The sequence below is a fragment of the Athene cunicularia genome (assembly GCF_003259725.1).
Source record: "Athene cunicularia isolate RWA chromosome 5 unlocalized genomic scaffold, athCun1 chr5_part1, whole genome shotgun sequence".
Classification (NCBI taxonomy): Eukaryota; Metazoa; Chordata; class Aves; order Strigiformes; family Strigidae; genus Athene; species Athene cunicularia.
The window spans coordinates 39,618,880-39,639,256 of record NW_020799101.1 but is presented as its reverse complement, the minus strand read 5'-3'; the positions used below and the strand labels follow the sequence as shown (position 1 = coordinate 39,639,256).

At 35.2% G+C, this 20,377-nt stretch overlaps 1 protein-coding gene across 1 annotated transcript in view; it reads right to left on the bottom strand.

Annotated features, from left to right (window-relative positions):
• UBR1 (ubiquitin protein ligase E3 component n-recognin 1) overlaps positions 1 to 20,377 on the bottom strand; it is a 60,110-nt gene that overhangs the window by 24,597 nt on the left and 15,136 nt on the right. The window contains exons 8-27 of the mRNA XM_026849046.1: positions 18,537 to 18,644; positions 18,003 to 18,091; positions 17,110 to 17,208; positions 16,300 to 16,457; positions 15,590 to 15,689; positions 15,169 to 15,297; positions 14,181 to 14,361; positions 13,229 to 13,290; positions 12,910 to 13,020; positions 11,919 to 11,984; positions 11,675 to 11,776; positions 10,085 to 10,148; positions 9,548 to 9,672; positions 8,554 to 8,606; positions 7,448 to 7,550; positions 6,886 to 6,934; positions 5,412 to 5,566; positions 4,409 to 4,508; positions 2,621 to 2,730; positions 1,227 to 1,316 (exon numbers count right to left, since the gene is read on the bottom strand). Of these exons, the coding sequence (XP_026704847.1) occupies positions 1,227 to 1,316; positions 2,621 to 2,730; positions 4,409 to 4,508; positions 5,412 to 5,566; positions 6,886 to 6,934; positions 7,448 to 7,550; positions 8,554 to 8,606; positions 9,548 to 9,672; positions 10,085 to 10,148; positions 11,675 to 11,776; positions 11,919 to 11,984; positions 12,910 to 13,020; positions 13,229 to 13,290; positions 14,181 to 14,361; positions 15,169 to 15,297; positions 15,590 to 15,689; positions 16,300 to 16,457; positions 17,110 to 17,208; positions 18,003 to 18,091; positions 18,537 to 18,644 (2,054 nt within the window). The remainder of the gene's footprint in view (positions 1 to 1,226; positions 1,317 to 2,620; positions 2,731 to 4,408; positions 4,509 to 5,411; positions 5,567 to 6,885; positions 6,935 to 7,447; positions 7,551 to 8,553; positions 8,607 to 9,547; positions 9,673 to 10,084; positions 10,149 to 11,674; positions 11,777 to 11,918; positions 11,985 to 12,909; positions 13,021 to 13,228; positions 13,291 to 14,180; positions 14,362 to 15,168; positions 15,298 to 15,589; positions 15,690 to 16,299; positions 16,458 to 17,109; positions 17,209 to 18,002; positions 18,092 to 18,536; positions 18,645 to 20,377) is intronic.

The window sequence follows — 20,377 nt, the reverse complement described above, 5'->3', positions numbered from 1 at the left end:
GCGTTTTGTTATTCTCCTCACAAGCAAAACCCCTACTGAGTATTCAGTATCCTCCCCTACAGCAATTCAAGAAAAATTTATCTTCAACTATCTATGAATAACACAGCAGATAGGTTGTTTCTACATTATTGTGGCAGCATTTTACACATCTAAGGATTGTATTTTCCCCTATTCTTCTTTACTGTAGACTGGAAAACTATTCTTCCAGTATTTCCTCATCTGTCATGTCTTTGAAAACTATAAACAAAGTATTTCTATGCTTTGAAAATGTAGAATTCAAAAACCACAGATAGATTTAGTTAAAACATATAGAACCTAATTCATTCAAGTACTTAAGGCACAAATTCAACATTATACACATTTCTTCCATTCACAATACCATTACTTTTTGAGGAAATGAAACAACACAAATTCCTCCACACGTAGCAGAACTGTAGGAGTCTTACTTCTTAGTGACTTCTGTATTTTGTTTCCTTACCTCACCAAATATCATATGACACCTCTTTCGAAAAAGAAAGACAGCATATGCTGTGATAAGTTTAAAGCTCTGCATGCAATGACTAGTCAAGAGGTATTTTGGCAGAACACTGTTGCCAAACAGAATGTGCAAGAGCAAACTGGCTGGTCTTTCCAAACAACGGGTCATCGGGTCATCGGATTCTTCCTTTCTATTCAACTGCCAATTCAAAAAACCTCACGGGACCGCAGTAATCTTTGAAATCTCCATTTCACTGTGTCATTTGACCTCTGGCTTCAAAAGTTACTTTGAGGGAAGGGGTAAAGACTGATACAGAAACAGAGTAATCACCTACAGCTGATGTCTACAGTCAAGGTAAAGCAGATTAACCTCTTGGTAGGTCAAAATTACAAGACATAATTTTAAGTGGATTTGTATTTCTAACTATTGCACAATGCCAATATAATCTAAAAGACGGTCAAATCATAAAGATAATAAGTAGAGAATTGAACATAAATTATTCCTTCACCCCCCTCAGTTATTTCTTAACTTGAAAGTACAACCAAAACCGCTGCTGGTAATTCCATGAAACATGATTAACATAAAAATAATTTATTTAAAATATTAATCTTGGAGCATATATCAGAATTTAATATTTTTAAACTATAACTTTACATAATAATAAATACAATAAATTTAGTCACATTTTGAAAACAGCCATTCAAAACATCAAATACAAGGCTTCCACTGAACTTTTATTTATTATTACCTCATCACTTTTTGTAGCTTCTGAGACTGATGTAGCTGTTACTGTTGTCAAACTAGATTTTTCTCTCAATCTTTTCACTGTGTCAAACATCTAGGAACAGAGACTTAAATGTTAAAAATAAAATGCAATTTGGCTTTTACTACAGTATAGACAGGATTAAAGTTTTTAATCTTTAGTTTCATGTTATTTTCAGATTTTCAAACAGATGAAACCAACTGCCATACTCCTAAATAACAAAACCATCTGAGACCATATGTGCACTCCTGTAACACTGATGTGTCTGTATCCTAAACGTGATGAGCACTACTCAGTATGAAGTAAAATTCTTCAAAATTTTCCATTCTAGCACTAATACCACTAAGCAGCTTAATCATCTGTACATCAGAAGAATGAACAGAGACTGCTAGCTTATTTCAAGTATGTGAGATGTGAATCATCCCATAGAAACAGTCACTAAAATCATGTGAAAACCTATATATCTGGAACAGCATTTGCCCAATTAGTTAAAAGTAAGCCTTCAATTTTCATTTACTACATTATCCAGCTATTTTTACTTGAATAAGCATCCTGAAGTTTTGATAATATTAAATATTCTACGTTTCCTATACATATAATTAAAAAGTTAAATATACTTTTTAAAGTACATTTTTACTTTTGCCCTTCGAATTTTAGAATAACTTCTCAAAAAAAAAAATCTTTCAAACCTGCCTCCCTAATGTACCAAGACAGTCCAATTTTAATAGCTGAGGATAGTTTTGGAACCCTATTAAGGATTCTTACCCTCTTTTGCAAAAGCACTGTCTTCTATATTTGCCACCTAAAAACCAAGAAGCCCCCTAAAACAAGAAGCCCAGATGGAAAAGGACAGTAGTACTTCTGCTAAGAAGCAGCAGCAGCCTTCTACATTAGAGAAGGTGTCATGGCTCAAAGTTTTTCCCATCTCTGACTGGGTAATAGCAGAGAATTAGATGGAAAAATTCCCGAAATCAAACATATACTATGGCCATTAGTCAGATCTGTATGACTCAAGTCTTAATACAAGCAGTCTCTGAAACGAGTTCCCAATTAATAAACTTTTGGTTATCACTTGCTGTTATTATGCATCAGAAATACGCGGAATAAAGTTTAGAAAATAAAAAATGTCATCATTGGAATGAGTTATCTAAGCAAAAATTGACTCAGTAACTGAAAGTAGCAATAGCAAGTACAATGACTCATAAGTGTTAATGCAATATTCAAGAAACCATCTTGCCTGAGGGGGAAAAAATGTTTTAACAGATTAAGCTTCTCAAGAAATCGCAGCTCTAAACACTGGGTTATTTGTAGGAATCATAGCATCTTTTATAAAAGCTTTCTAAACTACTAAGTCAGATCATACTTATCTCCTTGTGTACCTGTAGTATCCAATTGACTGTGTCCTTCTGTGCCTCTAACTGAGGAACTCTTTTTAATTTTTCCAGAAGCATTAACACATTCACAGCATTCAAGGCTGAGCTTCCCATTCCTTTACAAAGGAAAGAACAAAAAAAAAAGCATGGGTCTTCAGAGTAAAAAAAGCCTCAACATTTTCATGCATTTACAACCACAGACATGCCTTAAAATCTTGCTGATTATATAAAACACATACATGAACACAACCGTGTAGTTATATTTGTTTTAATTTCATCTGTTTATTCCAGTTAAACATTGTATAATCTTTCCCCCTTGTAGATCAATAACTTTTGCTACTTCCAAGAGCAGAAGTACAGATGCAAACAGAATTGGCTTCTGCTTCAAGCAGAAGCAGTAAAGCTCTTATAGCTCATGTAAGTTTGCAAGGAGCTCAGCATACACTTCATTTTTATCACAAAAACTATTATAATTAATTATCTCCTCACACCTTGGTAACAGTGCATAAGGTTCTAGGCCATTCTCTAATACACACGCTTTAAAATTGAGACCATTCTCTTTAATTATATCTTTTTGCAGCACTTTCCATCTGAAATTAATTTGCATATTTTTAGAAGTGTGACAAATACATTAAAACTTTTTTTTTTCCCCCCAATCTCTTTTCAATAAGAGTTCTCTTCCAAAAATACTGATTATGTTTGTATTTATGTACAAACGGGGCTTTGTTTTTTCTGGTTATGCAAAACTAAAGCCAGCAAAGAAATCTCTAACATCTCAATTGTAATTGCTTCTAATGTATTCCTACAGTTGACATGAAATATGTTCAGTGTGATGGCAATACTTCTTGTTCAACAATAAGAAAAATTCTTAAAAAGTGAAATGGGAGTGTTTTTCAAACAGTGACACCTCTTTACACAATATTTTTGAAGAACTAAATAAAGGCAGTTAAGCTTTATGTATTTATTTATGTAGGAGGCATTTAAAAGACACAGATGTGGTGCTTAGGGACATGTTTAGTGGTGGACTCAGCCGTGCCATGTTAACAGTTGGACTCGATGTCAAAGGTCTTTTTCAACCTAAACAATTCTATGATTTTACCTCACAATTCTTATCTCTGTTTTATTTCTCAAGTGACAATTATGTTTAGCTTGATAATGGATTTTTTAAAAAATTTATTCTTACATAGTGAAGAAGAAACTGTGGATAAAATGGAAGATTATTTAGAAAATATAGATTCCAACTCCCACTCACTAGTCTTGAATATCAGATTAGAAGTGCTCTGCAGGGATTTGGAAAAATAAAGAAAAAGAAAAAAGCACACTTCATAGCCACTAAACTTTGCTTCTATTACCACTGCTGTAGTAAAAGACTTAAACTTGCAAGAAAATCAGTAATTGTACAGCCCAGGATTACAAAAGATGGAGACAGTTCACTTAAAATCCACTGCTGTTTTTCAAGGAGTTCTTAGTTCTCATTACAAGAATGTTCTTGTGAAGGAAGAACCATTTTCAGTTACTTAACAGCAGTATTACTTTTCCATTTCCTTCCCAGGAAGAGAAGCACATCTCTTCACATACCTGGCAATTGGGAACAAAGGAAGCTAGACCAAACATGGTTTCTTGATTATTAAAAAAAAAAAAATAAAAAAAAATAGTTAGCAGGCTTTAATTCTGTAGCAAAAAGTAAATCCTTTCTGACTAAAATCATTGAATACCTTCTTCCAGTTTATTTTCGTTCTTACAAAATGAAGTTAGTATAATATACTCTGCTCATTTAAAGGAAAGGAAACATACTTGTCGCTTTGTGATAAAAATCAAAGGTTACTTCTTCTTCTGGAGACTTCTGTAACTGCTGCTTCTCTTCTAGTAACCCTAAAGAAAGGAGATGAAGCACCTAAAAAGAGAGAATAAGAAATCTCATTCACTGTTAGAGGTCTGGAAAACTGGCATATAAAATAAGGATGTTTAATATAGTTCTGTACTGTATGCTGATATAACCATTATAAAACACAAAAACAAGAGAAAAAAAAAAATGCAGAGATCATACATGGAACGTTAAATAACAATGCAAAATATCATCTTCCTGCATATTACTTGCACTAAAATTAATAAACCTTGTCATTTTGCTGATACAAACCTATGAATATTGCCTTAATTCCATAATCCTAAGGCAAGGCAGTTATATTATCTATGCATTCTAACAAAATTGATGAATTCAACTAGCCTGTAAATTCAGGTCCTAACCCTATAAATATTAAGGAAAAAAAACAATCAAACTTCAACAATATCAGTAATGTCTGTTTTTTTCAAGTATAGTCACTGTGGTGAAATGAAATGTTTAAATACTTACAAAATTCTATTATTTCATGACTGAGACCCCAAAGACATTTACATATTTGGAGACTTTACACCTTACAAGATGAAGCAATTCCAATTTATTTAAGATGATCAAAGGGTTACTCATTTGCACATTAATTTTCAAGGAAAAGATGAGGTAAAAATTACATATTGAAACAGCTTCAGTGATAAGGCAACACGGGGGTGAAAGCAAAATAGAAAACTGAAGAATATTCCCTATTTAATACTACTGTGTTTCACATTTCTATTTTACAGTGGAGGTAAGTAATTAGAAATACTTTCTTCATCAGTAAGAATTATAAAAACAGGTCTGGAGACAAAAAAGTAAATTGTTATAATTCAAAGTTGAAGTTTATCTTTACACATTTTGATCTTATCATAAGCAGCTATGATCAACACAGGAGTGACCACAGGAAGAAGAGACCAAAGCTAACCATACCATTTGGATCATAGCTTCAGTCCACAAGTGGGTTTCCAGCTCTACAGCTCTCTGAAGAATGGTCCGCAGTATGTGCATCATAACGTCACAGTTCAGAATCCTCACCACGTTGCTGAATGCAGGACTGAAGTCTGGAGGAGGTGGTGGCGGCAATGCTAGAAAACAGAGATGTGCAAATATATTAACAAACTGGCATCTCAGAGATTGCAGGCAGAAAGTAGAGAGCACAAACACAATAATTCCAGTGAAAGAACAACTGGACCTTTAAACTAAGAAAGCCACACTCAAACACAACTGTTCACCATAGTCAGCTTTTATCTTCTGCAAAACTAAGTACTTTTAGTAAGTTCTTATATAAAAATAAATGTCCCTGCTAACATTTTAAGTTGCTGAAGTGAATGGGGGAGGTAGGGATGAAATTTAGAAGGTACTGTTGGAAATCTGTGAACTGTATAAACAGTGGAGGAAGAAACCAAAAGTAATCCAAAGATACTTCTTTTTCCTCATTATTTTCCCGCTGTCACAATCTTCCGTATTACTTATAACAGAAGGAAATTAAATTTTTCCAAAGAGAATGTGATTTCCAATTTAACCGCTCCAATTTAACCGCATCCCTCCTAAATGACAAAGAATAACTTTCCATTCTCAGTTCCATAGTTTTTCAACTGAAAGGAACCCAAATAAATTAAAATTTACTCAGAATTAATTTTAACTATCTTAGGTATGAAATTCCATAGTCCCTAACTGTACACAAGAATCAAAATAAGTTTTTAGAATAGGAAGTAAAGATTAAAGGTATCCAAAATTGGAAGGTCAATCTGGGAAGAGAAAAATAATTATATTTGTTGCAACTCACAAAAGCAGATGATAGCCAATTTAATTAAATTGTTCATTGTACTTATTTGTTCAACTTACAAAGCCCTCCTCAAATGAAATCAATGCTCGTAACTTGAATGAGCAAAACTCAAAAGGGAAATAACAACTGTGTTACAGTGGAAACATGGAGTTTTATTATTACATGTATTTGAAGCTTCTAAAAAAGAAAATTTTGATTTATAAAACTTAAGCCTCAAGCTACTTCCAGAATGGACATAAGCACTAATTCCTGCAGCAACCTTCTCTACATGGCATTCTGATGTCTTAACACTGTGCTAGAGAAACCACTCACAAAAAAAAAAAATATATACTTTTGCCTCCTAGTTACTCCACCACAAAAAACCTTAAGTTGTTGATTTTGTCAATGGGTACTATGCAGTATTTATTTGTCGACATGGAAATTAAACTAAAAATTCCAAAACTCCTATCTTTGTGTTCATAAAAAAAGAGAAATGTCAGGTGCTAATTCATTACAATTACAACAAATCTAATATGAACTCAACTGTCCATGATTGAGTCACAAGCCACCTCCCAAAGCTTATTTTATATGCACTACTGAATTAGCACATCTGTTGAGACATCAGTTACAAAGTTTTACCTTCATCCCTGTTTTCTTGTTTTCTTCTTTTCTTTTGTGTATGTTCAGCCTACAGAAAAAGTAGTGTTGTTATATCAGCATCTCTACAGAAGCACACAATGAAACAATAAGAAACCCTAAACTAAAAATGTGGCAAGATACATAATCAGTACTTGGTTGTGTAATCTTGACTGAAATCCATTTAACAATATTGCATTTTGCATTTCGTATTTCAGTTTGTAGTAGAGATAAACAGACATATTTGCTTCCTTAATAAGGGTTATAAAAGCAAAGCTTGGGATTTTCCAGTTCAGAGAGAACTTAAGATATTTTGTTTTTAGCATAAACAGTTAACAGAGTTAATATAGAAGTTACCATAGGGAAAATACTAATACAAACCATATCAATTTTTATTAACAATCTTGACTTCTTTACAAGTTTAGTTTTGAAGTTAGTTATATGTAATCTTTACTGAATCAGTTTCTTTAGAATCCATTAATTCCTTTGATTCAGCAAAATTATTTGGACATTGATAAGTATGTACCATTTTTTAACTTCTGAGAGTGAATCTCACACTACTTACCTTGCTGTGCTGGGTCTTAGTATAGTGATAAAAGAACATATTGAACTCCTTCAAGCATTCATCTTTCAGTTCATAAACTCCATGGCCAGATACACCTGGTTTCCTTACAGAGAAATATTTCATGACATACAGATTAACAATGCACATCTTTGATTGCAAACAAACTAGTCACGCACTTTATTTTCTAAGGAAATGCTAGTAAGAAATGGAATAGTGATGGTCGGTCCATTAACTAAAGAGCACTGAGTGAGTAGAGTTATCAGTCTTTAATTTTCATGACTGTTTACTACTGTAAATACTACTCAGCAGCAGAATATTTCTAGTCTATACCACATACAGTACACTATATAGCCTCTGACAGAAAAATTCTAAATTTATGGCTCAGAATTTCAGACACTGGATGTTATTGTATAAAATTCATTACTGTACCAAGGTACAAACCAAGTAATACAAGCAGCTACTTTCCAGACAGTTTTTTCGAACCTTACGTATAAGTCCCAAAGCAAAATTCTTAGGTACACCTGTTTCCCCTGAGTAATCATTAACAACTAAGCCACATGACATTTAAAATAAGGTATACTAAAATAATTAAAATTACAAGACATTTTTCTGACAAAAATAGCAAACATTTGAACTAGTTTTTCTCAACTGCTACTATTGATTATTCTATATTTTCTTGCATATATATAGGTATGTTAAAAAAAAAATTAACTCCCAACTGAAGTTACAGCAAGTTAGGAACTAAGTAACATCTAAACCAATGATTAGGTGGTGATTGTCAAAGGTACAACAAGTTTTTAAGGCTCCCAACCATCTTTGAAATAAAATCAACTTTTGAAGATTTTCCCACTGGGACTTGAGATTACTAAACTCCTGAGACTCCTCAAACTTAATGTGAAGAAAGGGGACAGAGAAGGAGAGAAGCAGCAACTTTGGATATTTCATACACTTTTCTTTCGTATGCATATTTGAAAGCATATATATTTTTTTAAGACAGCAAAATATTAGCTGAACAGAGACACTGCAGTGCAGCTTTTTTAACCCATATAATCTAAGAGATCCTATTTCACGTTCAAGCTACTTATAAGACAATATAAAGAACTTACTTAAATGTAGCCACTTTATCAATTACATTCTCCAAGCCAGTTTCATTGTTCTCCTGGTAAAAAATTTAGTTTGGGATAAATATATAAGGATTCAAATATCTTCAGTATTATGCTAGGTGTAACAAAAATAGACATACAGACTTAGATCAATTCCCCAATTCATGACAATATATTCTGCCAACTGTTATTCAGAAAGCAGATATTCATAATTGACAAGTTACAAGGAAGTAGCGAAGACAGATAATACTTTCATTTAATCATGTAAATTTTATTTATAACAGAGCTGACCTCAAGAAAGAGCAGTGCCTTACCCAACCTCAACAGAGGGAAAAGCAGAGTTATAGTCTCTTAAAACAGTGGATGTGGATAACCCATTATTGGTTTATGATAATATATTCCAGACTATTTCATTTATAGTAAAACTCACAATAAAGCTTTTTGCATTGATTGTCAGCCCTGAAAACTTGCACAGGCTATGCAATCTAATCTCTCCTTTGCTTGAATTTTCAATAGTTGGAATAGAATGGCAGGGAAATTTGTGCTTTCAAATAGACCTTACAATACTTGACTTCCAACTGATCTGCACAGGTTTAAGTGATCAAAATTACGAGATCAAATTGATTGATGGTACACAGAGCAGAATGGAATACAGCTGCATAGTCCTACAGGGCCAGAAGAGATAATTTTAGAGCTTCTCTTTCTGAATCTAGGAAAACTACAGCTGAATATTCTACCTCTTCATCAAAAAGCACAATCCCCATATAAACCTTTTCAGATTAAGCCATTCATGAATCCATGACATTTACCAGCAATTTACCATTACATCAGTAAGCTATGTAAGACCCTTTGTCATGCTACTCTGTCATTCTGAAACCAACATTTAAGCTTTATATCAGAAATAAAATGCTTCCATATAAAAATATGGAAGCTAAAGAAGAAAAAGACATAAAACAAGAAAAGGTCAATTAAGGAAAATAAACAAACAGGGACTCACATTTTCAGGCAAGGATTTGGTAATTGCACTGTGAGCCATTGGTTCAATACATAACAGATGGATGATTTCTCTCATGGTAACATCTTCTTTTGTCACATTACTTACTCCAGGCACGTATCTTTCCCCTACCAGAACGAATCAAAAGGACAAGAATGGCAAATATGACAGTTATAAAGTAATTCTGAATTTTGCACAAAGGTAATGTAATTCATAGTATAAGTTTGCGTTCGCTAGAAACCTGTCCCAAGTGTCTGAGAGGAAAAATGTTCTTTAGCCTAGCTTCCTAACAAAACAGGCTGAGATGGAGTTTCTCTTCATATTCTACTTTAATAGTCAATTATGAAGTTATCTAGCAGCTTCTTTCACTATGCAACCCCTATTGTTTCTGCTTAACAAATACTTGTGATATTGAACGATCTATTTAAAATAGGCATTCTCCAGTATCCTCTCCATACCATCTATGTTTAAGAAAGCCATCAAGCCTGTTTTGTCAAACTGTAATAATCCATCACTGTAACAGAGAGAAATGAAACTTACCCACAACATAGATGAGAATCTGTAGCATCTCTTCTATTAACACATTACATTGTTTGATCAAATCCTACAAGAATTACAGAAACCAGTTTTTAAAAAAATCAAGCAGGATAATCTGTCAAAAGACACTGAACTCGGAAGACACCTCCAATCTAACAAGCTAGAAAAAATATCTATGCTTGTAGAGAGATATTATTCTGCAACTGAAGTGCAAGATTCACATCCAGGAAGGGGAACAACAGCTAAAAATGTATCTCAAATGAAGGGTTACATGAAAGTTCAAGCCTCAGGAAGTAACACAACAATCCAAGAAACTTCCAGCCAAAATAAGAACACATAATAGAACTTAAGAGACATAAATTTTATAGAGAAATCATTTACATGGATTTTGGTAGATGTCTGATGAAATAAAAGTCAAACAGGGCAAATTCTGTTAGTTAATTCTGAGTAAGTGTATTGGGTTTGTGTGGCAGGGTTTTGGTAGCGTGGGAGGGGATACATAGGTGACTCCTGTGAAAAGCTTCCAGAAGCTCCCCCAGGTCCAAGTTGGACCCACCTCTGTGGGCCAAACAGGCCAAACAAATTAGCAACGTATTTAAGAAGGGGAACCTGAAATGGAGGGGGGAGTGAGAGAAGCACCTATGCAGACACCAAGGTCAGTGAAGGAGGAGGATGGGAGGGAGATGCATCAGAGCAGAGACCTCCCTGCAGCCCATGGTGAGAGGGCAGGCTGTGCCCCTGCAGCCCATGGAGGCCACTGGTGGAGCCCGTGGGGGACCCCACGCTGGAGCAGAGGCTGTCCCTGAAGGCAGCCACAACTCTGAGGGAAGCCCATGCTGGAGCAGCCTGTTGCTGGGAGGCCTGCCCCCCTGGGAGCTGGAGCTGTTTGTGAAGAGCTGCAGCCCTAGGGGAAGGGGGTGGGGAAGGAGGACTCATATGGAGAAGTTAGTGGAGGACTGTCTCCCATGGGAGGGTCCCCACGCTAGAGAAGGGGAAGAGTGCGAGGAGTTCTCCCCTGGACGAAGAAGGAGTGGCAGAAACAATGGGTCATAAACTGACCACAACCCCCATTCCCTGCCTCCCTACACTGCTGGAGGGAAGCAGGTCGAGAAACTGGGAGCAAAGTTGAGCCCAGGAAGAAGGGTTGGGGGGAAGGTGTTTTTTAAGATGTGGTTGTATTTCTCACTTGTCCTACTCTGTTCTGATTGGTAAATTAGTAGTGGAGGTGGTGTTCAAATTAATTTGATGGACCTTTTCCCCAAATCAAGTCTGTCTTTCCCATGACCATAACAGGTGAGTGAGACTTCTCAGTCCTTGTCTTGACTGCAGACCCTTTTGTTGTATTTTCTCCTTCCCACTCCACCAGAGAGGAAGAGAGAGTGGCCACACGGTGCTTTGTTGCCTTCTGGGATTAAACCACAACAGTAAACCTCTACAAATTCCAAATACAAAATTATTTATCCTACCACTAGGACATGTGTTGACTTACTTTTAGTGTGGTCTTAAACATGCAGTTATCAACTGTAACTAGTTTCTCTTATTAATGTTCCATAAACTCGAAGCAAACAATCAATATAAATACTTGCCACTTACCTGATCTTTGGTGGGCTTGATCTTTCTGAAAGCATCAGTAAGCTCATATCTCTGCAGTATCAGCAGGAGGAACTGATTTGGATCCATAAGAGATGCACCTATCTATCAAAAAACCCAAACTAATATGAACATCAGTTACTATTACAGCTCTTCACTAATTATAAAAAATACTCTTTTACCAAAATTAAAAGAAATTCCATGAAAATTTTATGAGTCATGCAAGCAATGATTCAGAACTTTATACCTGGAGCATGATGATGTCTTTATCATACATCTCTTCTCTGCATTTAACATCTTGGTAATAGAATACCTGAGAAAAAGGAAAACAAAATGTAAACAGAGATGCAATGCACTGTCAAATATGCACCAGTGAATGTTTGAGGCTTTTTTAAACTGTACAGCACCTTAAGTGCTGAGTAAGGGACAGTCCCATGTTTCAAAACAAACATGTACTTTGATGGAAATGAAAAAACTTTTTTTCACATATCCAGGGAACATCTATGCCGTATTTCTTCACACCCTCTTCCAAGACAACACCACTCTAATGGTTGCTACTGCCTGAAGTCAAAATCTCCTTCTCCTACCCCACTTCTCAAAGAGACAATTCTACAGGTGGCTACGAACATTTACTTTGATTTCACCAAAGGGTCTTATGAAAGGTAGACACGGAAGATCTCTTCCATCAAAGAAAAAAAAAAAACAAAACAACAACCAAAAGAAGTCAAAGCAAGCAAAATACAAGTACTTAAGGACAGGCTCTTGCAACAACAAAAGCCCACAAGTATGTTTGTCATGTCCAGTTACATGGCACTCGAAAGTTTAGTATGAGATTGAAGTAGTTTAACTTTTGCATATAATGATTACCATACACTAAGAGATTCTTCTAACATTTTAAGTTATAAGCAACAGTACTAACAGTGCTTATGCAGTGATTTCTTCACCAGATCTGAAAGCAGTTTACAGTAGACATCAGTAACATTAACACCATTTTACAGAGTCAGAAACAGTCATAAGAGAGATGAAAATACTTATTTAATACAGGGACGCAAGCCACTGATGAAGCTGGAAACCAAACCAAGTCATCTAAATCCCCACCTAGAAATATTTCTATTTAGTGTAGAAGCAATCCCCACAACCTCTTTCTGCACTGGACAGAAACAGCACTGGGAGCATTACTGAGAAACATTTGCATACACCATTAGGACCAACTAACTACCAAATATTGTAGGGAGTACCTGGCTTATGAGGGAGAGCCCATTCCTTCTCCACATCTCTGCAGCAACCTGAGCAACCAAGACAAGACATCGCAAAGGATATTCTACTAGCAGTTCCACTTGAAATTCTTCCTATAATTAAAAAGAAAAAAAACATTGAGTAAGTCTGTCAGTGATTTTAGAAGCGTAAATCCTAGTGAACAAAGACACACTGACAGCAGTAAAATAATTTATGTGCATATAGCATTAAAGTTACAGGATATAATTCCAGGCTTTTTTCTTCCCAGAGTCTAAATCACAAGAAGCATTTTGAAAAAAAAAAAAATAATAATCATCTTACAGGAGAAACAAACTCATGCAATCTTGAGATGGTTCCAGTCTTGCTTAATCGTACATGAAGACCTACAAAACCAAAAAGAAAAAAATTAGAAAATAAATCAAAATCAGTAAAGTTGTTCCTCCAACCTATTCTAAATGTTAGCTAATCATCTACAGTTCAGACAATTACAGAAAAAAAGTCAGTGTATTTAGGAAAGACTTGTTATTTAAGATATGTATTACATTATCACAACAGTTCTTACCAGTCTTACAATCCGTCATTTTATGAATAAATCTACTCATTTAATGAATTCATTAAATTGAGATGCTAAGCAGTATTGTAAAAATTCTAATTTCACATCTAAATCATATGTCAGTAACAACTGACTTTCAAGACAACAAGGCTTAACAGATAGTATCTTGGTATCAAATGATGTGGTAAAGAATCTACAGCTTAATAATAGCCTATGATTTCATTTGTATTGTAGAGAAAGTGGCAATCAAGCACTGCTGTAGCCCTTTGTACTCTGACTGGAAATCTGTCTTGGCATGCTGCAAACATGTCTTTTTATGAGGAGCACTTTAACAGTCCTAAGATATATGTGGCTGGAAAATAAATTTGAGATACAGTAATAACAACATTCATTTATGCAAAACAGGTAGAAACAGAACCATGTAAATTCAGTCTAGAGAAAACTGAAGATCTCATTAAAACATGAAACTTCCTTCTCACCTGACTTATCTCTCTGCTGTTAAAAAAAAAAAAAAAAGTCCTCCAACCCCCATGGTGGATGTTTTTTTGAGAAAACCTTTCCCTTCGTGGGACATCTGGGGAACAGGGTTGCCTGATCATGAAAATGTCAGAAAGTGACTGATCTGTGAAGTGCTTAACCTAAATGCTTTCTAAAATAAAGAAACAGAGATTGATGGTAGACATCATTCAAATAGCAATCAAAACAAAACACATCACTTACCGGCCAGAGTCCTAGAGAGTGGTAAATGTATGCTGACAGGGTCTGCAGACACTCTGTAATGCCTGCTCTCCAGAATATGGCCACACAAGTGAAACACTGTCTTTTCCCTTGAGCGGCCATTTGTGCTGCACCTCATCACAGCTTTATGACATTCCCTGTAGGCCTTAAGCAACAGTTCTTCCTATGAATTTAAAATAAATGCATAGCATTATATTTAAAAATCATATATATACACTAAAATTTCTCCCTTTTTTCTGACTGCATAAACAGTTACTCAAAATCCACAATAGAATTACTACTGTTTCTTAATACTGAAATGTACTAGACTGAAGCAGTAGAACATCCACTAAAGCCAACAGAGAATATGCTTCTGTTCAAAAAAAAAAAAGCTGCTCTATCAAATACTCTAAAGTCTATGTACTTATTTAAGCTGCAACATTAAAAATTTGCATGATTAGTACCCCAAAAATAGATCAAAAAACTCCTGAACTGCCGTAGCTGTTCCTACTGAAAAAAAAAACCCTAACCACTTCAAAATATCTTTAAGTTTATAAATTGTACCATTTCCTTCCTTCCTCCAGCACAAGGATGAGCTCCATCACTAATTAAGACTACTTACAGTGCAATTACCCAATGAGTGCAAAGTTTCTGCAGTCCACATTTGCGATTAAAAACGAACAGCATGTGCTTCAAAACATTAAAACTTGACAGTGATACCATGAACCTAATTCTCAAAATTTTGAATTATGAGAAGTATTTTCTCTATGATTTGCCTCACACCCTCAACAGCTTTGTCAGGTAGAGGATTGTATTTCTTGCAAGATCTCTTCTCTCTGTCACACCACGGATTAATTCTTTCAGACTTACTTTTTGTGGGGATCTGTACTGAACAATAGTGAGCTTTTTTAAAAAGCTGCTATTTAAAAAGCACTCAGGAATATTCACAAAAGGCATGTGTGTAAGAATCCCAGACAACTGATATACTTACGTCACAGGCACACCACTCCTGGAACATCAAAAGAATGTTCTTGAGCTGCATCTGTATAGCAATAGCTGCTTCCCAGTCAGGGTCCACCTCAATGTGCTGACCAATCTGTCTTTTTATCTCCTCCATTCCCTGAAATGGAGATGTCACAAAATACTCAAGCTAGATCAGCAATTACAGGCTTAAAACAACATAAAATCCCATAAGCAAGTGGTAAAATATAGGCTGTGCAGATACATGTAGCTAAAATTAATATTTTATAAACATTACTTTCTCACCCACCAAAGACAGGAACTGAAGAATTTACCATCTTAATTGCATATGTATATCCACAATATTGCTATGTCCAAAAAGATGAGCTAACAAAGTGCTGTAATATCTTTATAATAGCATATTAGAAAGAAATTATTTAGATGTGTTGTACCTGCATGCAAGTTAGAATCCTTAGGAAAGAAACAAATCCCTCCAAAAACCGCTCTCTCAGACGGTCTGTCCATAATGTAGGCTTGCTGACTAAGACATACCTGTCCCCAAAGAAAAAATTATCATCTTTTGCTCAGACTTCTCTTCTGCTTATGCTTGTATTGAAAGTGTTCTTTGTATTAAAATAATCAACTGCATCATCACATTACATCACCCTCCCCATTTCAAAATCCTCTACTAGAGTTGCTTCGTGCAACTGCAACAGTGAAATTAACAGATTTTTTTTAATTCCAAGGTATTTTGGGTGGTTTGCTTTGACATTATTCAGTTTATTATTAGAGTAATTTGGGACCTGTAAGAGTGAAAAATGCTATGTAGATGAGGATTACACAGCCTTCCCAGAATGATAATGAGTGGAAGCAAGTTTCCCATACTGACTCAGAGTAGATATATTTTATTTATTAATACAATTGTTATACGGAATGATACCAGGGAAAAATCATCAAAAATCATGTTTATAGAATAGAATTTTGGTATGTGAAAATGTTAAGATTCCACCAAAAAACCAAAACATTAACATTTCAATGTTCGTTTTTTGAGGATCTGGGGTTTGTTTTTAAAGCATTTCTAGCAATAGATTCCTCAATTGAAACACCTCATCCTACTGCCAATTTTTTAAGAATTGCTCTAGCTTCTCAGCTTTACACTTACCTGAGGTCATATATTACTGAATATACCCGGTTCAGTTTGTCCTGACTGTAACCTTGGAAGTTGAACTTGTCATTTTTGTCTAGGTACTCTGGAAGCACTTCCAGGAGTGTCTCTGTAATGATAGTGATTACATTTTGCTCTTCAATAAGATGTCGGGCCTGCAAGAAGAAAATTGAAACTTTTTCTTCCTATTTTTGCTGAAGAGAACTGTCAATATAATTTTTCTTTTGAAAAAATTATTTCAAGCATTTGTAAAGAGTCCAAGATATAAAAACTCCCATAGAATTAATTACATATGAACACAATTTCTATCAACTTAGCATGTTTGTTCATTCTGACAGCTTCAATGTAACAGACATGCTACTTTTTCTAGAAAGATCTTGTAGAGAAGGACTTCTACATTAGTACTTCAAGCAAGAAATATATAACCTTTAAAACCTATGGGTATACTTTGTCCTCCTAGGATTTAATATATTTCACCCACACAAATACATATTTTTTTTACCTCCTCCCCCCAAGTTTTTAAATTACTTAAGTTAAATGTTAACAGTAAATGAGCTCAGCAAGTTAATGCAGAGAACAATGCTGCCTAAAACTTCTACTTATTTGCATTCCCTCTATCTTCTGTAAAGAATTTTCACATAAACTCAAGCTCCTGCTTTCATATTGGCCTTCACAAATCTCAAAATCATTCATTTTCTACTCAGCAATGCATAAGGACTCTCTGCCAAGTACAGCAGTCTGCAAAGGTGGTACTGCTAGCAATTCTCAAATTTTTTTAAATTTATAGAAGAGACAGGCTATACATACCAGAGTAGGTACAGTGAACATCTGAACTGAGAGTGCTGTCACAGAGAGAACTCTGTCATGATCATCACTGATGTATTCTTTCTGCAGTGCCTTGTAATACTAGGAAAAGAAAACATTGGGGAACTCAAATAAAACAAGTGTTAATTAGAAGTGTTTACTTTTTTATTTGTAAGGATTACGTCTCAGTGTCCTTCTTCCTTTCTAATATAAGCAGTTCAAACAAAAACGGCACAATGTCCTCAATGCACCAAAGAAATTAATTATGTGCCCCACTGCCTTAATACTGGGTTATATACAATTTAACTGTTCAGTCACACTGGAACCAAAATATTTTTTCTATTACAACCAATCTTCCCCAAGAAAAGAAATTAAATATCTGAAAAAAGGATCAATAAAGACATTAACTTATTAGAAAACAAGTCTTCCTCCTGCAAGGAACTGCATGGGTATTTATTCAACAGCTCTCTATAGAAGATGTGTACAATGAGGAGTGTAAGTCTTTATTTGCTTTGTTTCAGAGACATGAAGCGTCAGTCACCTTTATGAGAATTCAGAAGTCACACCATAAACAAAAAAACATTTGGTCTTATGTTTTGTGTATTTCTTAACTATTGTGGCTACCTTAAAGACAGACCAGTTTCGGTTGCAATTCATTTGCCATTTCAAAAGATACACACAATAGTAACAACACTGTATTCAAAATGAGTATATCTACCTACATGACTATAAGGAACAAACCAGTGACATTGGAATTAATACACTTTAAAAAAGTGAACCTAGCTGTTGATGCTCTGCATGTTGAAAATTCATTATTGAAAAAATCTCCAGACTTCTTGAGGGAATTTTACAAAGCTAGTAAAAATTCATTGCGTAAAAAGCAAATAATCATTTACCTTCACAAATTCCACAGCAAAAAGTTTTTTATATTCCATTTCCATGAAAAAGCTACTGAAGATAAGTTCATGAAGAACCTTCCTTGCCCCTGTAAAGAGTCAATACAATGCACGTCACTTTATTGTACTAAGATCCAGCGTTTTGTGGAAGAGGAGCAGGTATTAAATTTTAATTAAAAATCATTAAAAGCCATGGAATGGTTATGAAGTATATGAACAAAGTTGTTAATATTTTATCTTTATCATTTATTGGTATGTATTTAAAACATAGAGTAATCAAGTCACTCATAGTCAGGCAATGTCTTGTGAAAAGATTCTTCAAAATATATAAAGCAGGAAAAATTTAAAAGGCAAATACATTCCCAAAATATTTATTATCTCAGCTGAAAAAAAAAAAGGCTGTGTAAAAAGAACAATATAAAAGTTATAATGAAACGTAACTCCACCCACATAGCACTTAGACTTTTACACATTTGTTACACACATGAAAAGTTAATTTGCCTCTTCAGTTTACAGCAACATGGATACACAAACCTTTATGAAGTTTTGCATCCCATAGCATCAACTTGCTTATGAAGCATGGCTTTTCAGACCCAGCTTCTTCTCTGAGACATATCTGACAAAAGATCTGGCGAAAGTCACCTATAAGAATAAAACTATTCATTTGTACAAGAATGCTTTGATAATTAAATTATATGAGCCAACAAAATGAGAATTACAGAATTCACAGGGTTTTTTTTAAAAAGGCACTTAAGTATGAATTATTTTTTAACAACACTTTTTCCTCAGTGAACATACTCCCACATACTCTCCTCCTTACTAATTTCTTATTTTTATTCTTACCTACTTTATTTAATAAATCCAGTGATGCAGAAGAGTATTTTAAAATTAAAAGCATTTAGATAGCTTTGGAAAGCAGATCCATAAAAAGAGTTCACTATGTCAGCACAGAAATGCACAAGCAAGTCTATGCTGTTCCCTGCCTTGAAGCCTGAAAGTCTTTTGTAGAATTTCAGAACATTATTTTACATTTTCTTGCACCTATCAGTAAATACAGTACTTCCTGAAGCAGTTTTGGGGATCAACACATCAGAGTCACCCATAGGTTACTAATGTTCAGAAACGAGCTCTTATATTACTAATGTCAAAAGGAAAAGTGGAGTGCCAGGAATCAAGTTCCTGACAACCTGTAAGTAAACACTATTGAATGCTTCTTGATCTGTGTTCTACCACTAAAGTAAAACCAGGAAAAGAATAGGAACCACCAGACCACAAAAAGCATCTATGCCAAAAGCATTTATGTATATAATCGAGAAAAACAAGGACAGGAATGTTAAGACTTCGAACTTTGTGTTTGAAAACTCTTATAAAACATATTAAAGTTTCAGTTGACCTATAACAATTTCCTAACCCAGATTGCTACACCCAACACGGAAGACTCCTTTTTAGTTTTAGTTTATCTCATCAGCTAAAGAGGTAATGCTTAAAAACCTAACATTCTGAGGATTTGCTGGGGCACTGACACCAATTTGTCTATACTCACACAGAATCAACAGCTGAACAATTAGCTGTCAGTTTGTGGTTTAGAGTAATTCCATAAAATTGAAAATAGTTAAGGAAAAGTATCTAGGAATGAAAATGTGGATAAAAATCAATCTTTCACTAGAAACCCTGAAATAAACCACACAGTCAAAAATTTGTACCAATTAAAAGAACTGTCTAAGGAACTCCAACAAGCAAGAAAATACCATCACTGAAATAAATACAAAGTTGAAAAAGAACAGAAAGCTACAATTTGTAAAATCTTGTAAAGAATTACAAAAAGGTACAATTCTGATACATGTATTTCAAGGGAAAGGTTGGAAACCTCATTAATTCAATGAGGCCAAGTGCAAGGTCCTGCACATGGGTCAGGGCAATCCCAAGCACAAACACAGGCTGGGGGATGAGTGGATTGAGAGCAGCCCTGGGGAGGAGGACTTAGAGGTACTAGCAGATGGAAAACTATGAGCCAGCAACATGCACTTGCAGCCCAGAAATCCAACCACATCCTGGGCTGCATGAAGAGGAATGTGGCCAGCAGGTTGGAGGAGGTGATTCTGCCCCTCTGCTCTCATGAGACACACACACACACACACACACACACACACACACACACACACACACACACACACACACACCCTCCGTAGTGCTGTGTCCAGCTCCAGGAACCCCAACATAAGAACATGGACCTTTGGAACAGGTCCAGAGGAAGTTTCAAATATGATCAGGGGGCTGGAGCACCGCCCTTATGAAGACAGGCTCAGAGTTGAGGTTGTTCAGCCTGGAGAAGGCTCCAGAGACCCTACAGAGGCCTTCCAGTGCCTAAAGGGGGC